The following is a 22,073-nucleotide window of genomic DNA, read 5'->3' as shown; positions in this document are numbered from 1 at the left end:
TATGTGATGATATTTACCTTTCTCTTATAATGTCTCTATTTGGTACTTCAGTTCTATCTTTGCATTTTTATTTTTTAATCTGATTATTGTTTTCATCTTTACACGTTTTATGCAATTTTTTAAGGACCAACTCCTCTTCACCAATTTATCAATTGTAAAAATTTTATTTGGCATCATTGTCCATCTAGAGACATCATTGTACGAGTAGAGGCACACTAAATTTCCATAGGATACCTATTCCACCCTCAATCAAAGAAGTGAAAAAAAGACCCTTCTCGTATTATCAGTTCCAAAGGATGGGTTTCTCAACTCTCTTTTTTTTTTTGATAAATAAAAATGCAAAAGTATATTATATATAAAGAATAAAGGGCGCCCAAAAGTCACACCAAAGCATATAAGGAGTATACAAGAGACACCTCAAGGAATAACCCAAAAAGAAAAGGGGATACAAAAAAACTCATCCACCCTTATCTAGTACTCAACCAATCAAAAAAGTCAATTAAAGATATAGGTCCTTCGTGTATAAACATCTTAGTCCAAGACCAATAACTATAAACAAAAGAATTTTTCATCCTTCGAATTGAAAACTCCTCATTTTTGAATGCAATCCTGTTTCTTCCTTTCCAAACCGTCCAAAAGAGACATAAGGGGGTTGTCTTCCACACCTTTTGACGCTTCTTGCCCACAAAGGAACCATGTCAACCAAGGAGGGTCCCTCTAATCGACAAAGGAAGGACCCACGTCACACCGAAGAGTGCAAAAATAACTCCCATAATACCTTAGACTTAGAGCAATGAATTAGGATGTGATCTATAGACTCTTCTTCAACAAGGCAAAGGAAACATCTATTGGCTAGAGTCCACCCCCTCATCTTTAATTGATCTAAGGTTAAGACCTTACCCCACAAAGCTTCCCAAGCAAAAAAGCCCACTTTGGAAGGCACACAAGGGCTCCAAATGATGCTCCACGGAAATGGGACTGAATTCCTTGTCTCCAAAGCACCATAAAGGGACTTAACAAAACACTTCCCATTCTTAGTCTCTTTCCAAAGCATCCTATCCTTTGAGTCCATAAATACCCTTTTCCCTTGAATTGTCGAAAGGAACCGCTCCACCAAATCCACCTCCCAATCATTGAAAGGCCTTGAGAAACGAGGATTCCATCCTCCCTCCTCACCCAAAGAATCCCAACCTCCACCACCCGCACCTCTTTAGAGTCTGCCGAGACATACAAAAAAGGGAAAGAATCACACAAAACAACATCACTACACCACTTATCCTTCCAGAATCTCACTCTTTAGAGTCTCCCGTTACCCACTAAGAACCCAATTTTATTACTCATTTAAAAATCATTCCTCCCTAATTTCCTTCCACAAACCCACACCATACCCCTCCCTAACTATTCGTGTACTTGACCCCCCTTCTTTTGCCCCAAACTTCCTACTAATAACTTGCTTCCAAAAGCCCCCTTTTCAACCGCAAAACGCCAACTCCATTTGCACAAAAGGGCCCTATTGAGAGGAGAAAGACATCTAACACCCAAGCCACCCTTCCTTCTGTTGGAACAAACCACTACCCACTTTTCTAAACGAGACTTCGTCTCTAAGGCCCCCCCACCCCAAAGGAAGTTCCTTTGGTTTCTCAACTCCCTTATGATACTCCCCCATGAAGCAAATCAATCAAATTTCCTACAAACTCCAATTTCAAATTCCATTGTAGACTGAAAATTTAGGTATTCTAGTGCATCTTGTTTTCCTTCAATTATAGTCAAGAATATAGGTTTTTTGCTGATATACAGATCAGAACATTCTGGAAAAGCAACTGCTATAGCTGAGTCATAGAGGAATCAAGGAAGGTTATGGGGTGGGAGTGTGGAAGACAATTGGGAGGAGGCGGGAAATTTTTAAGGGTAGAATGGATTTTAGGGTGGGTAGTGGGAATAGGGTGAAATATTGGAAGGATAAGTGGTGTGATGACTTTTCCTTGAGGGAATTATTTTTGGAACTCTTCTAAATAACCTCCCTTAAAGATGCCTGCATAGCTGAGGTGTGGGAGGGGGGCAGCTGGAACCCTAGGTTCATAAGATGGTTTCATGATTGGAAGTTAGAGGGGGGTGGAAGCGTTCTTTGGGATGCTGCATGAGCAGACAATTAGGAGGGACAAAGAAGATAATTTGGTTTGGCTGAACATGAAGAGTGACAATTTTACAATTAAGTCTTTTTACTCTTTTTCAAATGGAAAGGTGGAGGAAGCGTTTCCTTTTGGCACTGTTTGGAATTCTTGGGTACCATCAGGGTTTAGTTTTTTTGCATGGGAAGTAATGCAAGGCAGGATCCTTACTTTGGACTAGATCAGAAAGAAGGTTTGGTGATTCCAAATAGATGTTATATGTGCAAAGAAGAACAAACAACCGATCGCATCCTCCTTCATTGCCTGAAAGTAACTATTTTGTGGCAGCTGATCTTATGCCCTTTATGGGTGTGCAGTGAGCGATACATTCTTGGTGAGAGGTGCCTTTTTGAGTTGGCATGGGTCTTTTGTTGGAAAGAAGAGAAAAAAGGCTTGGTTATGCTTATGCTGAACATTATGGAGGGAGAGAAGTAGGAAAATTCAAGAATATTGAGGGAGAGAACCAAGCTATTAAACAGTCATTCGTGTGCTTTTTTGTTGGAATGGGTTAGGGTGTTTGTAGGAGATTGCTCCTTGTCCATGTTAGATTTTTTGGAGTAGTTAGGCTCTAAGTAAGGCGTGGTTGCAATTTTTTGCGCTCCCCTCACCTTGTTTTTTGGCCTTTTTGGCATCTTTGTGCACATCGTGTATACTTTTATGCCCCTCTTGTAGGTGCTGTTTTAAAACCGATATTTTACCTATCAAAAAAATAGCTGAGTCCTCACTCCAAACATAATGTCAAGATAACAGTACTATCAGGCCCCACTGCTGAGGCAACTGACTTAGTAATGTCTCCCAAACCTTTTCTTATTCCTCTTACCTAGTTCACAATATATTTGCCTCTTCTCTCCTTTGAAAACCACCTCTTTCTCAATTCCACATTTTCATGCAAACACTTTCCTCCAGAAACTTCTTCTCTTGAGCAATAAACATTTTCTTTTCAGGATATTAAATGTGAAATATATACTTCATAAAAAATATACCACCTGTAATTATTGCTTTCCTGAAATTTAATGAAGCCGTTATGTTGTTTGTAGGTGTAAAAAATACCCATCAATGGAATTGAGGGGCCTTTTCCAGTATCTTGTGAATCAGTTGAAAAAGGGAAAAGGAATTGAGCTATTACTCTTGCAGGTATTTCTTGTTGTACATTTGGATTATTCCAATTATCAGACCTCATTAAGCCCTAAACTTTGCAGTTATTTTTTGGAATCTCATGATTGGTACAGGAACTGATCCAACAGATGGCAAATGTCCAGTACACGGAGAACCTGACTGAGGAACAGTTGGATGCTATGGCAGGGAGTGAGACCCTCCGGTATCAGGCTACTTCTTTTGGGATAACCAGAAACAACAAGGTGCTTGCAAACTTAGATTATTAATTGTTGCTGAACAGATTTTCAAGGAGATTAAATTAGTTTATACATTCTGAAGAATTTCTGAATTCCTTTATTGATTTTTTAGGTACACACCATACACATATATATACACAAATGACTGAATAAGAAAATATCAATCTAGCTTAATTCTCTCCTAAAATTAGGAAACTGAATCATCCTAAATGATCTCTCCTTTTTTATTCCTAAAATACTTTTCTAAATTAAAAACCCTAACTTTGAATGCCAAATTTCAACACTCCCCCTCAAGCTGGAGAATATATATCATATAATCCCAGCTTGCAAGTTAAGTCTTCGAAGTTAGGCCTAGGTAAAGCTTTGGTGAGGATGTCTACGGTTTGGTGCTTGGTAGGAACATAGTTCAATTTAACCGTCTCACTAGTCACCTTCTCTGTGATGAAGTGTCTGTCAATCTCAACGTGCTTGGTCCTGTCATGATGCACGGGGTTCTTTGCTATGCTTATAGCTGCCTGATTATCACACATCATCAGAATTGGAGATGAACTCGTTTGTCCCAGTTCACTAAGAACCCTTTTTATCCAAATCCCTTCACAGATTCCCTGTGCAAGAGCTCTGTACTCAGCTTCTGCACTACTTCTGGCTACAATTGATTGCTTCTTACTCCTCCAGGTAACAAGATTTCCCCAGACAAAAGAACAATATCCAGAAGTGGACCGCCTGTCAATGATGTTTCCTGCCCAATCCGCATCTGAGTATACTTCAGTGTCATGGTTCTCTGTCTTTTTGAAGAATAGACCTTTCCCTGGTGTCATTTTTAAATATCTAAGAATCCTGTAGACTGCTTCCATGTGTTCCTCAGTGGGGCTGTGCATGAATTGACTTACAGCACTCACTGCAAAGCCAATATCTGGCCGAGTGTGTGAGAGATAAATCAAGCGCCCGACGAGCCGCTGATATCTCCCCCTGTCTACCGGTGTACTTTGTTTCTCGATACCAAGTTTCTTCTGACTATCCATAGGAGTATCAATTGGTTTGCATCTAAGCATACCGGTCTCCTTAAGAAGATCGAGTATGTATTTTCTTTGAGAGACTACAATTCCCTTCCTTGATCTAGCCACTTCCATACCAAGGAAATATTTCAAATTTCCAAGGCCTTTAACTTCAAACTCTTCTGACAAATACTTCTTCAAATTCTGTAATTCCTCCATATCATTCCCAGATAGAATAATATCATCGACATAGACTATCAATATGGCCATTTTCCCGGCATGAGACTTCTTGACAAATAGAGTATGATCAGCCTGACCTTGTTTGTAGCCCAGCTTCAGGACTGCTTTTGTGAATCTATCAAACCAGGCTCGGGGAGATTGTTTAAGGCCGTATAAGGATTTTTGGAGTTTGCAAACCTGATTCTTTGCCATACTTCCTTCGAAACCAGGTGGTATTTCCATGTAGACTTCCTCTTCTAGGTCACCATTTAGAAACGCATTTTTTATGTCCAGTTGTTGCAAGCACCAATCTTGATTGACAACCAATGAGAGAAGAATTCTGATAGTGTTCAGTTTTGCAACAGGAGCAAAAGTCTCCTGATAGTCTATCCCATAGGATTGTGTAAACCCTCTAGCTACCAAACGAGCCTTGAATCTCTCGACTGATCCATCTGCTTTGTATTTTATGGTGAAAATCCACTTGCACCCCACGGGCCTCTTCCCAATCGGCAAATCTGTGATAATCCACGTCCCATTCTTCTCAAGTGCATCAATCTCATCTTGTACTGCCTTCTTCCATTCTGAAATTTTGAATGCCTCTTGTATTGTGTTGGGAACCTGAGTATCATCAAGTGAAATAGCAAATGCTCTGTAAGATGGTGATAGCCCTTCATACGTAACATAATTCCCAATTGGATGATCTGTACATCTCCTAACACCCTTCCTCAATGCAATCGGCAGAGTAGAATCATCAATGCTGGGAATTAACACCTCTCCAGCCCTATCCTCACCTATGTTCTCTTCAGGAAGACTTGGATTGGAGTCAATATATTGGCCACATGTTGACTGTGATCCGTGCTCTAATTCTTGTCTTTTCCTCCTCCTGATGTAAACTTGTAAGTTCTCATTAGCAAGTTGTGGGGCTATAGGTTGAATAGGCATGAGAGACTGGATGGTCACGGGAGAAGGAACATTTGTGTGCTGGGCTGGCTGGACTAATGACGGCATGGGTGTGGACAACTCAGTGGGCGCGAATTGGGAAGGATTTGGTGACTCTGAGTGAAAAGAAGGTACACCCTCAAGAAGAGACTCCCAAACTTGATGTTCATTCATGCTCTCTCCCTGAACGTGAGATTTGGGATAGAAAAAGACATGTTCAAAGAAAGAGACGTCCATGGTGGTGTAAAATATTTTGTTGGTTGGAGAATAACATTTGTACCCTTTTTGGGTTGGAGAATACCCTAGGAAAATGCACTTATTGGCTCGAGGAGCAAATTTGCTACGATTTTGAGGATACACATGAACGAATGCCGTGCAACCAAATACTTTGAGTGGTAAATCAGAAGAGGCTGCACGGGTGTGAGGAAATTGTTTTAAGAAAAGTTGATGTGGGGATTGAAAGGTAAGCACTCTGGATGACATACGGTTAATCAAATAGGTAGCTGTGAGAATAGCTTCCCCCCAGAAATAGTTTGGAACATTAGAGGAAAACATAAGGCACCGGGCAACCTCCAAGAGATGTCTATTCTTGCGTTCAGCCACCCCATTTTGTTGTGGGGTGTCAACGCAAGAACTTATGTGGATAATGCCGTGATTTTGAAGATAAGTACTGAGACTGCTAGTAAAGTATTCCTTTGCATTATCTGACTTGAGGACTTGAATTTTGGAATTGAATTGATTTTGAACCATAAGATTGAAGGTTTGAAAAATGTGCCCGACCTCTGACTTTTCTTTCATAAGGAAAACCCATGTTACCCGTGTATGATCATCAACGAATGTCACAAACCATCGAGTGCCAGAAATATTTTTTATCCGGGAGGGACCCCACACATCACTATGTACTAGAGAGAAAACAGTCGAAGGTTTGTATGGGATTTGAGGATATACTGTTCGAGTATGCTTTGCAAACTGACAAATTTCACAGTGATAAGATGCTGGATTTTTATTGATAAATAATTTGGGAAACAATTTTGCAAGGTAAACAAAGCTAGGATGATCAAGGCGATAGTGTAACATTATAATCTCACTATCTTTATTGACCTTAGAATTTGACACAGAATTGAAGGACTCTAACATACTCTGAGACTGTACGCAACTTGCTTGAGAGACTTAGTATGAGAATTGGCCACATGAGGGGAGGTAGAGCCCGAAACACAGTTCAGCACTGCCAATCATCTTCCCCGATTTCAAGTCCTGAAAAACACACGAGTTTGGATAGAATTTAGTAACACATTGGAGATCACGGGCCAATTTGCTAATGGACAAAAGATTACAATCCAAGTTTGGAACATGGAGGACAGAGTCAAGATATAAGTCTTTAGTAAGTTTTATAGAACCTGTCCCGACAATTTTTGACTTTGAACCATCAGCAATATGGACGGATGAATGACCATTACTTGGCTTGTAATTTTGAAGAATGGTAGCATCTCCTGTCATGTGATCAGAAGCACCTGTGTCCACTATCCACGGCTTCATTCCTCCTCGATTAGCAGTGAAGGCTACACCAGTAGTACTGCCACTGCCAACTTGGCTTAATAGTTTCTGTAGCATCTCCATTTGCTCTTTGTTGAATGGACTCGGCTCGGGAACAGATGTGCTCTCAGAGTTGGCAGCCACGTGTGCTCTGCCATCTCTGTCAAACCGTGGCTTTGGTTTCCAATCAACCGGTTTGCCATGAAGCTTCCAGCAAGTCTCCTTATAATGGCCTAGTTTCTTACAATAATCACACCAAGGCCTATCCCGTTTCTGACGATCTCCACCACTACTATTAAATGACCGAGCAGCAAGGGCAGAGGCATCCAATGTTGGGGCAGGTTGCTCTTTGGATCCCATCATCACTTTCTTTCTACTTTCTTCACGCCTAACCTCTGAAAAAGCCTCCCTGAGACTTGGTAGGGGTTTAATGCCCATGATTCGGCCTCTAACATCATCCAATTCCCTGTTTAGTCCTAGGAAAAACTTAAACAGCCTCTTTTGTTCCACAATTTTCCTGTATGTTGCTGCATCATCAGAACATTTCCATGAGTGAGTCTCGAATAAGTCAAGGTGCTGCCAATACCTTGTGAGTGTGTTGTAATACTGAGTAACTGTCTGCTCTCCTTGGCGGAAGTCATGTAGGGCCGATTCAACCTGAAAAAGTTCTGAAGTATTTTCAGAACTTGAGTAAGTTTCTTTGGCTGCATCCCATATGTCCTTTGCAGTCCCAAACAGCAAGAAATTTTCACTTATGTCATTGTTCATGGAATTGATAAGCCATGACATAATCATGTTGTTTTCAATCTTCCACTTCTTGAAACCCGGTTTTGTAGTTTCTGGCATGGCTGCTTCTCCAGTGAGGTACTCATCCTTTCCTTTACCGCAAATGAACAACAACACAGATTGTGACCACTGTAAATAGTTATGGCCATTTAATTTGTGTCCTGTGATGAGAATAGGAGAGGATTCACTGCCACCAAGGTTTGGAATTTCAGATCTACCCCCTAATTCTGGTGACGTGACGTTGGATACTTGTGATGATGCCATTCCGTATTTTGTCATGGATCGGAAAGGTAGAAGAACACTTCCCAAGACACGTGCAGGGATTGGAGTTGAGAAAAAATAGCCGGAGGACGCCGGAAAAATTGATCGGAGGGCCCGCGGAGGCAAAAGAACCCCCAAAAGAGGCACGTGCAGGGCTCGGATGGCAGAAACAGGTAAGGGTGGCTGGTCGGCGTCAGGCGAGCCTGGAGGAGGAAGCGCGTCACCTGAAAGTGGCTCACGTGCCCTCACGCGCTGGCGCGTGAAATGCAGTCGCCGGTCGGAAAAACGCGCGTGGCCGGCGCATGGATGGTTTTCTGGCTCCGGTGCTTTGGGAAAAATTGGAGATCTCCTCCAGGCGCTCCTTGCAGTGTAGAAAAAAACCGTCGCCGGAAAAGTTCGTCGGAAAATTCACCGGAAAAGTCACCGGCGGTGAATGTTTTCTGACGACGATTCGACCGACCGGAAAACGTTTTCTCCCTTGGCTCTGAGAACAGGGACTGATGACCGGAATGAGAGATGGCCAGAGAGAGAGATGGTCGGATTGAGAGATGACCAGAGAGATTTGGCCGGAATGAATGATGGCCTGAATAAGAGGTGGCTAGAAGGGATTAGGGTTTCAGAAACCTGGCTCTGATACCATGAAGAATTTCTGAATTCCTTTATTGATTTTTTAGGTACACACCATACACATATATATACACAAATGACTAAATAAGAAAATATCAATCTAGCTTGATTCTCTCCTAAAATTAGGAAACTGAATCATTCTAAATGATCTCTCCTTTTTTATTCCTAAAATACTTTCCTAAATTAAAAACCCTAACTTTGAATGCCAAATTTCGACACATTCTTATTGAAATAACCTGCAATTTACTATTTGAATCCCATTATTCCTATCAATCTTAACCAAGAGGTATTATTCATTTTTTGAGATATTCTATGATATTCTTTTGGTTTTTTCTATCATTTAGTAATCAATGAAAATGATTTGACCCTTTCTGAATAACAAAGGTTTTGTTTGGATGCCGTTTTGAAGCATAAAAATATTTAAAAAGAAAGAATTTTCATTTTGAATAAGCTGCATTTGGTATTGTGCATTTCAGGGGCAAAAAATCAGAGAAATAACTAAAACAGAATTTTGGAAAAGGAAAAAAAAAAAAATTGCATCAGCCACCTCTGTTATCATGGTTAACTCTATCCGCCTTGTTTTATTTACTTTGTTGGCATGGGTTTTTGAATGGTGTGCCATAAACACTATTGCTTGCCAGGAATTTGCTATAGTTTTTAAAAAAGCTTTTTTTTTTTTTTTTAACATAAACTGTTAAACAGGAAATAGAAAACACCAACTACATCCAAAGAAGCACTAAATTCAAAGCTTGCAAAATTAAAGAGTGAAATTAATTATTGGTGAATGAATGGCATGTCTAAATTATTTATCAACTAATGTGTCTCAGTAGGATAGTTTTTTGGAGTTCTGTTCTACCTGCCAATAGGTACCTAGTATGCTTGAGTTTAGGTCATTTAATTATTAGAAATTCTTAGATGCTTGATAGTTCCATCATTCCCTATATTTTCTACAAATTAACTCATGTTCACCAAACTTCAAAAAAATGTTCGGTAGTTTGAACAAAAGTACCATGTTCCCATTGTTGTGAATTTTGCCTTGAAAAACAAAATTTAGCACATAGCATCCTTTCTGTTTTTGTTTCATCAGATATGTGACAATCTGAATCCTATTTTTCTGGCAGTATGATTTGAAATATTATGGGTAAGATATCTTGCTTGTCATCATGCTCATTGTCTGTATGATAAACAAAGACATCTCTAGTCAAATTTATGATGTCTTTTTCATTTTTATTTATTTTTTGTACTTCAGTTTTTGAAATTCAATAATAGTAAAATGTGGCATAAGGTCTGTACTATATGTATAGAGTTTGAAAATTTAGATACATCATTTAGTGTTTGACATGCAATGAGGTTTTGAGATGTTGATGTTGATGTCTAGCTGTTCATGCAGGCATTGATCAAATCGACTAACAGACTAAGGGATTCATTGCTTCCAAAAGAAGAACCAAAGTTGGCAATTCCCCTTTTATTGCTCATTGCTCAGCATCGTTCTGTGTAAGCTTTATAACTTTTTTGGTTACTGAGTTTTGTGGGTGTACACTTAATGAGTTCTCCTGTTTAAGTATACATAAAGAGAGAGTCAATTGTAGGGGTGTCATTGGTTGATTCTTGGTTGGATGTTGGTCTACCTAGACCTACATCCAATTTCTAATGTTTCTTTTGTTTCAATTTTCCCCTGGTTCCTGTTGTTGTTGATGGTTGAGAGGATTAAAATCCTTTTCTGTGATCAAGTCCTCCTAGGGGCTTGAACTCCATCCTGACCTTCAGGAAACTAACAAAATCATAAGACCTAGAAAAAGGAAATCATATACATGCAACATACTCAAAGACATACATACAATCATACAAACATGAAATTCTCTTTTGTTCTCTTAAGTAGAATGAAAATGTATAAAGAGGAGCACTGTTTTCCTTTTGGGGACAGCTCTGATGCACGACAGTACCTCACCAAAAATTATAAATTCCTTCTATAAAAGCTACCAAAGAATTCAGGCAATTTCTTATATGTGATAAAATGAGAGTTTCAATGGAGGAGTAGCAATAAAAGAAGTATAGTAAAAGTTTCCATCTATGCTTGAACAGAATTGTTATTAACAAATCTTCTTGAGTATTTACTGCATTAGTACAAGACAGTGGTCACTCATAAGTAGGAATAGACTTTATGAACTGGATATGGATTTGCCAAGTAATTGGATCTGGTTGCTTACCAGCCCAATTGATCGCTATGAGAATGGTATTACTGTTAAGCTGATGAACCATTGGAAACACTATCTGATCATATTATGGCATGCAGTGTTCTCATAAATGCGGATGCTCCATACATTAAGATGGTTAGTGAGCAGTTCGATAGATGCCATGGAACCCTTCTTCAATATGTGGAATTCCTTTGTAGTGCAGTGACACCAGCAACAGCTTATGCTCAGCTGATTCCCCCACTGGAGGAACTTGTCCACATGTACCACCTTGATCCTGAGGTACATACATCTCTCTCTCTCTCTCTCTCTCTCTTCCCCCCTGCCTGTGTGCATATAAGAATACTTAACTAATAATTTGTGGCTTGTTTCTATTATATCAAGTCTTTTTACCCATGGTCTATTGATTCTTTGAGGGGAATTTATCCTTATCAGTTCGTCTTCATATTTTGACCTTTTAATTTCCTATTCTTCCTTTTAGCCTCTACCTTAATTGCACATCCCATATACTTGGGTTATCCCCCATATTAGTGTTTTTATATATACTATTATTGGTCCATTAAAAAAGAAGTAATATAGCATCTTCTTCATAATGTGTTTCTTTTTTCCTCCTTGATGTAGGTGGCCTTTTTAATTTATCGGCCTGTGATGAGGCTGTTCAAGTGTCGGAGTAGTTCTAATATCTTCTGGCCTTTAGATGATGTTGAATCTACAAATATGTCTACTGCAGAAAAGGAGTCTGAACCTACAGACTCTTCTGGTGAAGTGATTCTTGATCTTGGCCCTCCTTGGAAGCCTATTGTGTAATGTTCCTATCCTTCATGAACATAGATTCTGAAATGCTTTTATCTGACAATTTTTCTGCTTCTACTTGCCAACTGATTGTTTCTATTTTGACTTCATATGCATATATCAATATATGCAGGTGGTCAGATCTTCTTGATACTGCACGTACCATGTTGCCATCAAAAGCCTGGAATAGCCTCTCTCCTGATCTCTATGCTACTTTCTGGGGTCTCACACTCTATGATCTTTATGTTCCTAGACATCGCTATGAGTCTGAAATTGCCAAGCAGCATTCTGCTCTTAAAGCTCTAGAAGAGCTTTCTGATAATTCAAATTCTGCAATTACCAAAAGAAAGAAAGACAAGGAAAGAATTCAAGAATCTCTAGATCGTTTAACTAGTGAACTCCAGAAGCATGAGGAGAATGTAGCATCTGTCCGTAGACGGCTTGCCCGTGAAAAGGACAAGTGGTTGAGTTCCTGTCCTGATACTTTGAAGATTAACATGGAGTTCCTTCAGCGCTGTATCTTTCCTCGCTGTACTTTCAGTATGCCCGATGCTGTGTATTGTGCTATGTTCGTACACACTCTTCATTCCCTTGGAACACCATTCTTTAACACAGTCAACCACATTGATGTTCTGATATGTAAAACCTTGCAACCCATGATATGCTGCTGTACTGAATATGAAGCCGGTAGACTTGGGAGGTTTCTGTATGAGACTATGAAGATTGCTTACTATTGGAAGGTTATTATCCATTTTACACTGTTCTCTCCTAGTTGTATTTTCTTTCCTTTTTCTGTGTCATTTTTATGCAAATTTAAGATCTCTTGTATTACTTGGAATTTTTTAAGTTAATGAAGTATCTAACGAAATTAATCACTTGAGTAGCTTTTTCATTTTTTTTTTGGGTGCAGATTTTAAGATAGTTTCATGTTGACTAACACTCATTTTTTCATCAGAGTGATGAATCAATATATGAACGTGAGTGTGGGAACATGCCAGGCTTTGCTGTCTATTATAGATATCCTAACAGTCAGCGTGTCACATATGGCCAGTTTATTAAGGTGAGTGAGCCCCTAGACGCTTAAGAGTTGATATTGCCTTTATGAAATTTCCTTGTTGAATTGAATAGATTCATTAGCAGTTCATTTTCACATTCTGATTCCCTAATAATTGTTAGCCTTATGATGGCAATTAAAATGAAAATTTCCAACTTTCCAGATATGTACCATAGAACTAACTTCTTGCTGCATCATTGGCCATATCAAGTTGTCATATGATTTTGTTTGCTGCATGTGGTGGTGTTCTTGATTTGGCTTGGAATGTATTTGTTATGACCTAGGTTGTCCTGTCTATAATGTATACTCCTGTAAGCTTTGTTTGCATGCACCTTTTTGTGATAGTGTATGAAATATGCTGCACATGCTTGTTATTTATATTAAACCTTCTTGCTCCTTCATTCCATATGTGATAGTGAAACAACCATTACTTCAATTAACAAGTAATCTTAAACTTGATATTTTTTTTTGTTTTTTCCTTCTTGTCTAGCACTTGGCTCAACATTTCTCTTCATTTATTGTTTTGCTGAAAGGTACACTGGAAATGGAGTCAAAGAATCACACGGTTATTGATTCAATGCTTGGAATCAACTGAGTACATGGAAATTCGAAATGCTCTTATAATGTTAACTAAAATTTCTAGCGTCTTCCCTGTTACACGAAAGAGTGGAATTAACCTTGAAAAAAGGGTAAAAGTTGTTTCTGAAATGGTCAGCTTTAAATTGAAATATTATATTGTTGTGCCAAGTAATCATTTACTCATTTCTTATTTTTTCTTTCCTTGCCATTTAGGTTGCTAAAATTAAAAGTGATGAAAGAGAGGATCTCAAGGTGTTGGCTACAGGTGTTGCTGCAGCTTTAGCTGCGAGGAAGGTAATTTTGTTTATAAACAATAATGTTTCTAAAAAACCTGTATATGTAATAGGAATTTTTAATATAAACAAATCAAATTATAGTTTGCATATATTCTTTCATGACTGTAGTAAAACTTCCTCCATACTTGCAGCCTTCATGGGTTACAGACGAAGAATTTGGCATGGGCTATCTTGAACTGAAGCCTGCACCATCACTTGCTTCAAAGTCTTTAGCTGGTAATTTGGTAGCTGTCCCAAATGGCTCAGGCCTGAACATTTTTCAGAATGAATCATCTGGAGGAAGAACAGTTGCATCTGGAACCCAACATTTAGATGCTGGGAATTCAGTCAAGGAGCAGGTATTAAGAGCAAAAACTGTAGATGGGAGGTTGGAGAGAACAGAAAGTGTTTCACTTGTGAAATCTGATCCAGTGCATGCAAAAGTTAAGGGTGGCTCATCAGTGAATGGTTCAGATATTCAGCAATCCATGCCCTCAGCTGCTTCACATACAGGAACATCCAGATCAGGGGAAAATCAAAGACCGGTGGATGAATCCACAAATAGAACATTGGATGAAAGCACAGTGAAAGTTTCTTCAAGGGCATCAACTGAATCCGAGGTATTTTCTGGACTGTTTCTGTTTACACAATATGTTGTATGACTAGAGGCACTTATTTCATTCAGTTCTTCCTCTGATAAAGTGGCACCACTTGCAGCTAGTTTTGCAACTTGACAATCAAAACTTCTGTTTTTTTTTTTCTTTTAAGATAATATTGTGCATTAATTTACAAATGTAAAGAAATGAAACTCATCAAACCACTGACAAACTACATTTTATTCAGTGTGTGCCATGTCCAACTTTGTGTGTTGTATCCTCAATGTTCTAACTTTCCAAGTTCATCGTCATCCCCTCATAAAAGAAGAAGAAGAAGATTGCCTAATATATGAAGCAAAAGTCTTTCTTTTTTTTTCCCCTCGAAGTTCCATTCAAGTCATCTGTATAGTATGTGTTTTTGGATGACCCTCATGATAGTTGTTGGGGCTGTAGTTGTACTTATATTCAATCTTCCATGTGTACCGTCATTAACTTGTATCCCCATGTTTATTGAGAGTGGGCAGAGGAGTGGCTGGTTTAGCTGCAGGGTTGGGGTTTTCCAGGGCAGTGTGGGAAGTAGTTTCAATCACTGATGAGGCACCACTTAATTTTGTTGGTTGAGTTATGAGGTTAGGAGTTTCAAAATGCATTAAACCTTTTCTTATATATTAGTGTTGAGAAGTTTATTCACTGATATTTAACAGGGGACAAACAAAAATAGGTAAATGGACCATATCAAATATCCTACATGCTTCTCATAGTATGGTAATGCTACTTTCTAATATGCTTCTCTGACATATCCTGGTCTATTTCTTGCTTACCCTATTTATGGAACCATGCTTCTGCTTCCCATCTTCTGTTTTCTGCTTCCTTTACTTGCTCAGGCAACTATTGTGATCCTACAAAAACGATTAATGGATATGTCAGATGTCCTGTGACCCAAAGTAAAAATATTACTTTTGAATCTCAGTAAAAGAAAATTTACATTAGTAATTGTCTGAGTTTGTTGTGTAGCTGTAATTTGTTATGATATCATGGGAAATGCTGAAAATTTATCCTCTTCGTCCCATATTTCTCATTTCTGCTGCTTCTATGGGTTTGCTTATTTGCAGTTTTCATTTTGGAAAGCAATGGATTTTTTATTGTTCCTGTAGTTGAACTTGGTAGAGTATTGATATGAATTCCTGACCATTTAGGACTCGTATCTCTCATATGTGAACCTGTATTTCACATGTTTCCTCTTGGTCTTGTGGCCTAAAATTTTTTGAATCATGAATATTGTTGTATGTTGTTTCTTGTAACATTTTTGTTTTTTAACTAATCTTTCTATTTTCTCTACTATTTCTTATTTTCTTATTGACAGTTGAGAGCTACAGGAAAGCGATCACTGCCCTCTGGCTCCCTCACAAAGCAACCAAAACTTGATGTTGCAAAAGATGATAGTAAATCTGGAAAAGGCATTGGCCGAACTTCTGGCTCTTCCACCAGTGACAGAGATCTCCCTGCTCACCAGTTAGAGGGCAGGCAAAGTGGGGTGACCAATGTTTCTTCCGCAGGTATGGCTGATGGTAACGTGGGTAAAGGCTCAACCCAATCGACAAGAACATCATTAGATATCCATGGTAGTGAATCTAAACCAGAGTCTGGATCTTCCAAGTCTGCTGATTTGAGGCTTTCTGCAGTCAAAGATGATGGTAATGAAGTTTCTGATAGGGCCCCCTCTTCTCGACCAATTCATTCTCCCAGACACGATAATTCTGCCACTAACAAGTCTGGTGATAAACAGCAGAAAAGAACCAGTCCTGCTGAAGAGCCAGAAAGAGTAAATAAACGGCGGAAAGGGGACACTGAAGTGAGAGATTTCGAAGGTGAAGTTAGATTCTCTGATAAAGAGAGGTCCATGGATCCTCGATTAGACAAAAGTCATGCTGTGGATCTAGACAAATCAGGAACAGATGAACAAGGTATCAGTAGGGCCACTGATAAGCCTTCAGATAGGTTAAAAGATAAGGGAACTGAAAGATATGAAAGGGACCACCGGGAAAGATTGGAACGTCCTGATAAGTCCCGTGGAGATGAAATGATAGCAGAGAAATCAAGAGACAGGTCCATGGAGAGACATGGAAGAGAGCGTTCAGTTGAAAGAGTGCAAGAGAGGAGCAGTGAAAGAAGTTTTGATAGACTCACTGATAAAGTTAAGGATGAAAGAAATAAGGATGACAGAGGTAAGATGCGCTACAGTGAAACATCTGTAGAAAAATCTCATGCAGATGATCGGTTCCATGGGCAAAGCTTGCCTCCCCCACCACCCTTACCTCCTCATATGGTCCCCCAATCTGTTACTGCTAGTAGAAGGGATGAAGATGCTGATAGACGGTTTGGAACTGCTAGACATGCTCAAAGGCTTTCTCCAAGACATGAAGAGAAAGAACGAAGGCGATCTGAGGAGATCTCACAAGATGATGCTAAACGCAGGAGGGAAGATGATATTCGAGAGAGAAAGCGAGAAGAACGGGAAGGTTTATCAATAAAGGTACATATTGATACTTATTCACCCAATGACCATTAGGGAGAATTGCCAGTACTTATTTAAGCTTATTATGTAGGATGTTAGCTTGTTTGGGAGTGATTCTCGTTAAAGTGCTTTTATTTGTAGTGCTTCGATTAACAATGCTTTTAAAAGAAAAAATCATTTGGTGTTCATTTGGATACACTTCTTGTTTTCTATTTCTAAAATAAAAAATGGTAACTTTTATATAAGATATAAGAACTCTTAGAGACTTGCATTGAAAAATTAATGATTTGAAAAACTATTTAAGAAAAATTGAGGTATCCAAGTTTTAAAGTTTTTTAAAGTGATTTTTAAAACATAAGATAAATTTATAATTTTTATATTAGATGTTCTACTTCTATATGGAAGTTTTTTATTTTAAAAACAAAAAACAAGAAGCGTATCCAAACAGACACTTAGTTTTGGGATATAAACTTGAAAAAAGTGCTTTGATATTATTTTTTGTAATGAATTGTATAACCAAAAAAAAAAAAAAAGGATTTTGGAAGGATTGCCTACTAAGTGATTGTCTAGAAATCACTTCAAGTCTACCAAATACCTAATTTTTGTAAGAAAATGTTTCTAAGCATTAGGAAGAGCTTTTAACCTCTCTCAAAATTACTCCCAGGCAAACTCTTTGAGTCTTTTATAAATATTTTTTTTTATAGGTAAAGTGAAAGATCTATTTTAAAAAAAGACGCCAAAGAAATGGCTTAGGATATATAATACCTATACACCCACAGTCAAAATGACCAAAAGAGGAAACGAAACATCCAAGCAAATGAGACTAAAACAACCTCAAAAAGAGCTCAACTAATCAAGAAAACTAACTAAAGTTAAAGGATAAATAAAATAATATTTTAGTCTCTAGATTGAAAATAAGTCATCTTCAAAGGTCATTTTATTCCTTGCCTTCCATGCTGTCCAAAAGATGTGTAAAGGAGCTGCTCTCCACACCTTCTTGTGCTTTTTGCCCACAAACGAACTATGCCAACTAAGAAGAGTCTCTCTAACCAACGAAGGACGCACCCATGACACCTTGACCAAAGAAAGGAATAAGAAAGTGGTCTATAGTCTTTTCATTCTCATGGCATATAAAACATCTATTTGCTAAGGCCCAACCTCTTTTTTGAACTAAGTCCAATGTCAAAGTTTTCCCCTACGTTGTCGCCCAAGCAAAGAAGCTAATCATAGGCTGCACCCGTAGAGTCGCCCAAATGCAACTTGAGGGGAAGGAAAAAGAGTCGCCCAACTCTAAGGCATTGTAGAGGGATTTGACCGAAAACTTGCCACTCTTTGTGTCGGTCCATAGCACCAAGTCCTCCACATCTCCACTCACTCTTTTCCCATGTAACCGCACCAAAAAACTTTCCACCTCCCAATCATTAAAGGGTCTAGAGAAGCAAGGATTCCATCCCCCACCCCAACCCCAATTGAGGAGTCCTAAATATTTACCACCCACGCCTCCTTGAAATCAGCTAAAGCAAACTAGAATGGGAAAGACGCACACAAAGGAGAGTCCCCACACCACTTATCCTTACAAAATCTCACCCTCCGCCCATTACCCACTGAGAATGAGATCCTAGTTCTCATAAGATCCTAGTCCTTCCTTGTCCCTCTCCACAACCCAACACCATACACCTCTCTCACCTCTTGAGAGCACCACCCCTCACTTTCTTCCCCATACTTCCCTCTGATCACTTTATTCCATAATGCCCTTCTCTCATTTGCAAATCGCCAATTCCATCTACAAAGATGAGCCTTATTGAGGGTGGAAAGACACTTGACCCCAAACCCCTTTCTTTTTATCAAAACACACAATCTCCCATCTTACTAAATGTGATTTCCGTTCCAAATTTCCACCTCCCCATAGGAAATCCCTTTGAATCTCCACTAGCCTTTGTCTAACTGGACTTGACATGCTCAATAGAGGCATAAAATAAATAGGCAAGTTAGACAAGTGCTTCGAATTAGGGTTGTTTTTCCTCCTTTGGAAATGTATTGTCTCTTTCACATAGTCAACCTTCTCTGGAACTGCTCTTCCACACCATCCCATATTGCCATTGATTTAAACGGAGCACCCAAAGGGAGGCCTAAATAAGTGGACGGGAGGCTACCCACTTTACATCCAAACTCGAGGGCAAGGTCATCAATATTTTCCACCCTATCCACATGAATTAATTCACTCTTATCCAAATTTATTCTCAACCTCGAGATGGCCTCAAACCACATAAGCAACCAGCAAAGATAGGTCATCTAATCTTGTGAGGCTTGGTAGAACACCAGGGTGTCATCAGCAAATAACAAATGAGAAATCTTAACCCCTTCTCCACTCCTACCCTTCACCCTACAACCTGATAAAAAACCTCCATTAACTGTTCTCATCAAAAGGCCACTAAACATTTCCATCACAATCACAAAGAAGTAAGGTGAGAGAGGATCCCCCTGCCTTAAGCCCCTTGAGCTTTGAAAAAACCTATAGGGGTGCCGTTCACCAACACAATGAAAGTTGTTGTGGAAGTACACCACTTGATCCACCCAACTCATTCATCCCCAAATCCTTTTTTTTTTTTTTTTTTGCATAATTGCAAGAAGAAAATACCAGTCCACATGATCATAAACTTTCTCTTTATCAAGTTTGCACAAAATACCACGCATTATTTTTTAAGATCGAATCAATGGCTTCATTAGCAATAAGCACTGCATCTAGAATTTGTCTTCCCTCCACAAACACCCCTTAGGCCTTAGAGACCATCTTTCTAACCATCTTTTTCAACCTATTGGCTAACCACTTGTACAACCCTCCTACCAAACAAATAGACCTAAAGTCCCTTAAGTCTTCAACACTCCATTTTTTTGGGATTAAGACTAATTAGGTTGCATTCAAGCTTTTAACAAAATTGTCATGCTCATGGAAATCCCTAAAGCTCATCACCTCGTCCTTTACGAAGTCCCAAGAGAACTGCCAAAAGGCTATATAGAAAACCTATCAGGTCCTAGTGCTTTATCCCCACTGAAGCCCAATAGTACATCGAAGACCTCTTCTTCTGAGAATGACTTCTCCAATTTTAAGGCATCTTGAGCCTCTAATATCTCATACCACAACCATGTTAAAGTGGGACGCCAATCCCCAGGATCAGACAAAAAAGACTGAAAGGCTCTAACCACTCCTTCCTTGATAGCATTCTCCTCTGAATACCAAATACCATTAATCTTAATTTTGTCCACATAATTCCTCCTTCTATGAACATTAGCCATCTTGTGAAAAAAATTGGTATTTGTGTCTCCCTCTTTTAGCGACACTTACCTAGATTTTTGCGGCCATGAAATCTCGTTGAATAGAACCCAATTTTTATAATCTTCATTGGCTTCCTTTCTTGTTTCCATCTCCTCTAAGGACAGGATACTTGTATTCTTCTTTGTATCCCAATAGTCTACTTGATTCAAAGCCATGGCCTTTCCTACTTCTGTCATGCGAAAAACTTCTTTGTTCCAATCCTCCATATTTGACTTCAAGCCCTTCAATTTTGCAGCCAGAATAAAACTTGAGGATCCACTAAAATTGTATCCCTTCCACCACGACTTTAGAATATCCTTAAAGCCCACCACCTTTGGCCACATATTTTCAAATCTAAAAGAAGAAGGGTCTCTTCTCCGACCTTTGCCATCTAGAATAAAAGGGAAGTAGTTAGACACAAGTTTTAAGGACACACCGTATCAACTCACTAAAGCGACATCTCACCCCTCAATCACTAAGAACTTGTCCAACCTTGACATTGACTGATTATTCAACCTACCACTTCAAGTAAAGGGACCCCTCATTAGCAACAAATCTTTCAACTCTAAATCCTCAATTACCTCAGAGAACCTCCTCATGGCAGAATTCAAACTCCCACCTCTACTACGCTCTCCAGGAAACCTGATCATATTAAAATCCCCTACAACACACCAACGGTCACTTTAGAGTCCCTTTATAACCCCCCCGTTCACCCTAGAAACAATCCTTATCCCTTATTAAAGTTGGGTCATAAACCTCAATAAAGATCCAATTGAAACCATCCTCTCAATTCTTAAACTGACAAGAGATGGAGAAATTCCCTACTTCCATTCCAACCAATTCCAACACCTTGTTATCCAAAAAACCCACACCACCTCCAACTACTCCCTCAAGTCCAGAACTCCTCACTCTAAGAATCTCCCCACTCCTAGACTGTGGACAAGACCACATGACATCTCTTGGATCTTAGTTTCTTGTAAACATACTAAATCTACCTTACCTTTCCCTCTTCTCTTGCTCCAAGGTAATTCACTGTACACTCCAGTTTTTTCAACTCTTTTTCAAACCTTGAAGACGTGGACTTTTTCCTCCACCTACCATCCAACTTCCCCTTTTGTTCTTTCCCCTCTTTTGTCATTTTCAACTAATTCAAAATCTCCCCCTCGAAACCCTTCGTTGGCATTCCTAAGTAGTGACTAAACTTAGCCAAACAACTAGAAGATCAACAGAGTGGAGCCACTACCGCTTCCTCCTCCAAATCGCCTCGTAGTTCCCCTTTCAAATGGGCCCCCGTTGCCTCCTCAACAACCCTTAGCTCTGAAGTCGAAGAGCCAAAACCCTCCATCTCCCTCCCATCCACCAAAATCATCCTCAACGAATCTAGTGCGGCCACATTCTCCACCTCTATACCACAACCACGATCGAACCCCCCACCAGTGGTAGTGAGCTCCCTTTCCAATCTACAAAGAGGAGAAGAAGAAGAAGAAAGATCCCGCTTCCCCAAAAGGAAAAAAAAAAAAGTGAGGAGAGGAAGCTAAGTACTTGGAGGCTTCCTCCAAGAGTGCTTTGTCGATGATCTTTGAACGTCAAAACACTAGCGAGAGAGATCCCTTCCCATCACCAAAACCAGAGCCCTCAAAGCTAACCCCATCAGTCTTCCATTCCTTAGCAAGCCTCTTTTATAAACATAATGGCCTGAATAAAGAGACCTTTCATCAGGGAAAAAGTGAGAAATAGCTTTGGACATTGAGCACCAAACATGCCTTTTTTGTAAATGAGCTGACACTGAACAAAGGCCAACCCATAAATGCTCTCTAATCTAAGAGAACTTGTTAAATAAAATGGGTTAATAGTCCCTTGAATCTATAAAAAATGTT

General features: G+C 39.3%; 1 protein-coding gene across 1 annotated transcript in view; it reads left to right on the top strand.

Moving 5' to 3' along the window:
* The window catches only part of LOC117911491 (THO complex subunit 2), a 70,980-nt gene that overhangs the window by 47,213 nt on the left and 1,694 nt on the right, over window positions 1-22,073 (top strand). Inside the window, exons 20-30 of the mRNA XM_034825894.1 lie at window positions 3,206-3,302; window positions 3,398-3,526; window positions 10,271-10,374; window positions 11,174-11,354; window positions 11,694-11,875; window positions 11,998-12,604; window positions 12,820-12,924; window positions 13,452-13,607; window positions 13,711-13,791; window positions 13,925-14,392; window positions 15,732-16,901. Coding sequence (XP_034681785.1) covers window positions 3,206-3,302; window positions 3,398-3,526; window positions 10,271-10,374; window positions 11,174-11,354; window positions 11,694-11,875; window positions 11,998-12,604; window positions 12,820-12,924; window positions 13,452-13,607; window positions 13,711-13,791; window positions 13,925-14,392; window positions 15,732-16,901 — 3,280 coding nt within the window. The remainder of the gene's footprint in view (window positions 1-3,205; window positions 3,303-3,397; window positions 3,527-10,270; window positions 10,375-11,173; window positions 11,355-11,693; window positions 11,876-11,997; window positions 12,605-12,819; window positions 12,925-13,451; window positions 13,608-13,710; window positions 13,792-13,924; window positions 14,393-15,731; window positions 16,902-22,073) is intronic.

This window comes from Vitis riparia, chromosome 1, assembly GCF_004353265.1.
Source record: "Vitis riparia cultivar Riparia Gloire de Montpellier isolate 1030 chromosome 1, EGFV_Vit.rip_1.0, whole genome shotgun sequence".
In the NCBI taxonomy this organism is placed as follows: Eukaryota; Viridiplantae; Streptophyta; class Magnoliopsida; order Vitales; family Vitaceae; genus Vitis; species Vitis riparia.
This window is presented reverse-complemented; position numbering and strand designations above follow the sequence as displayed.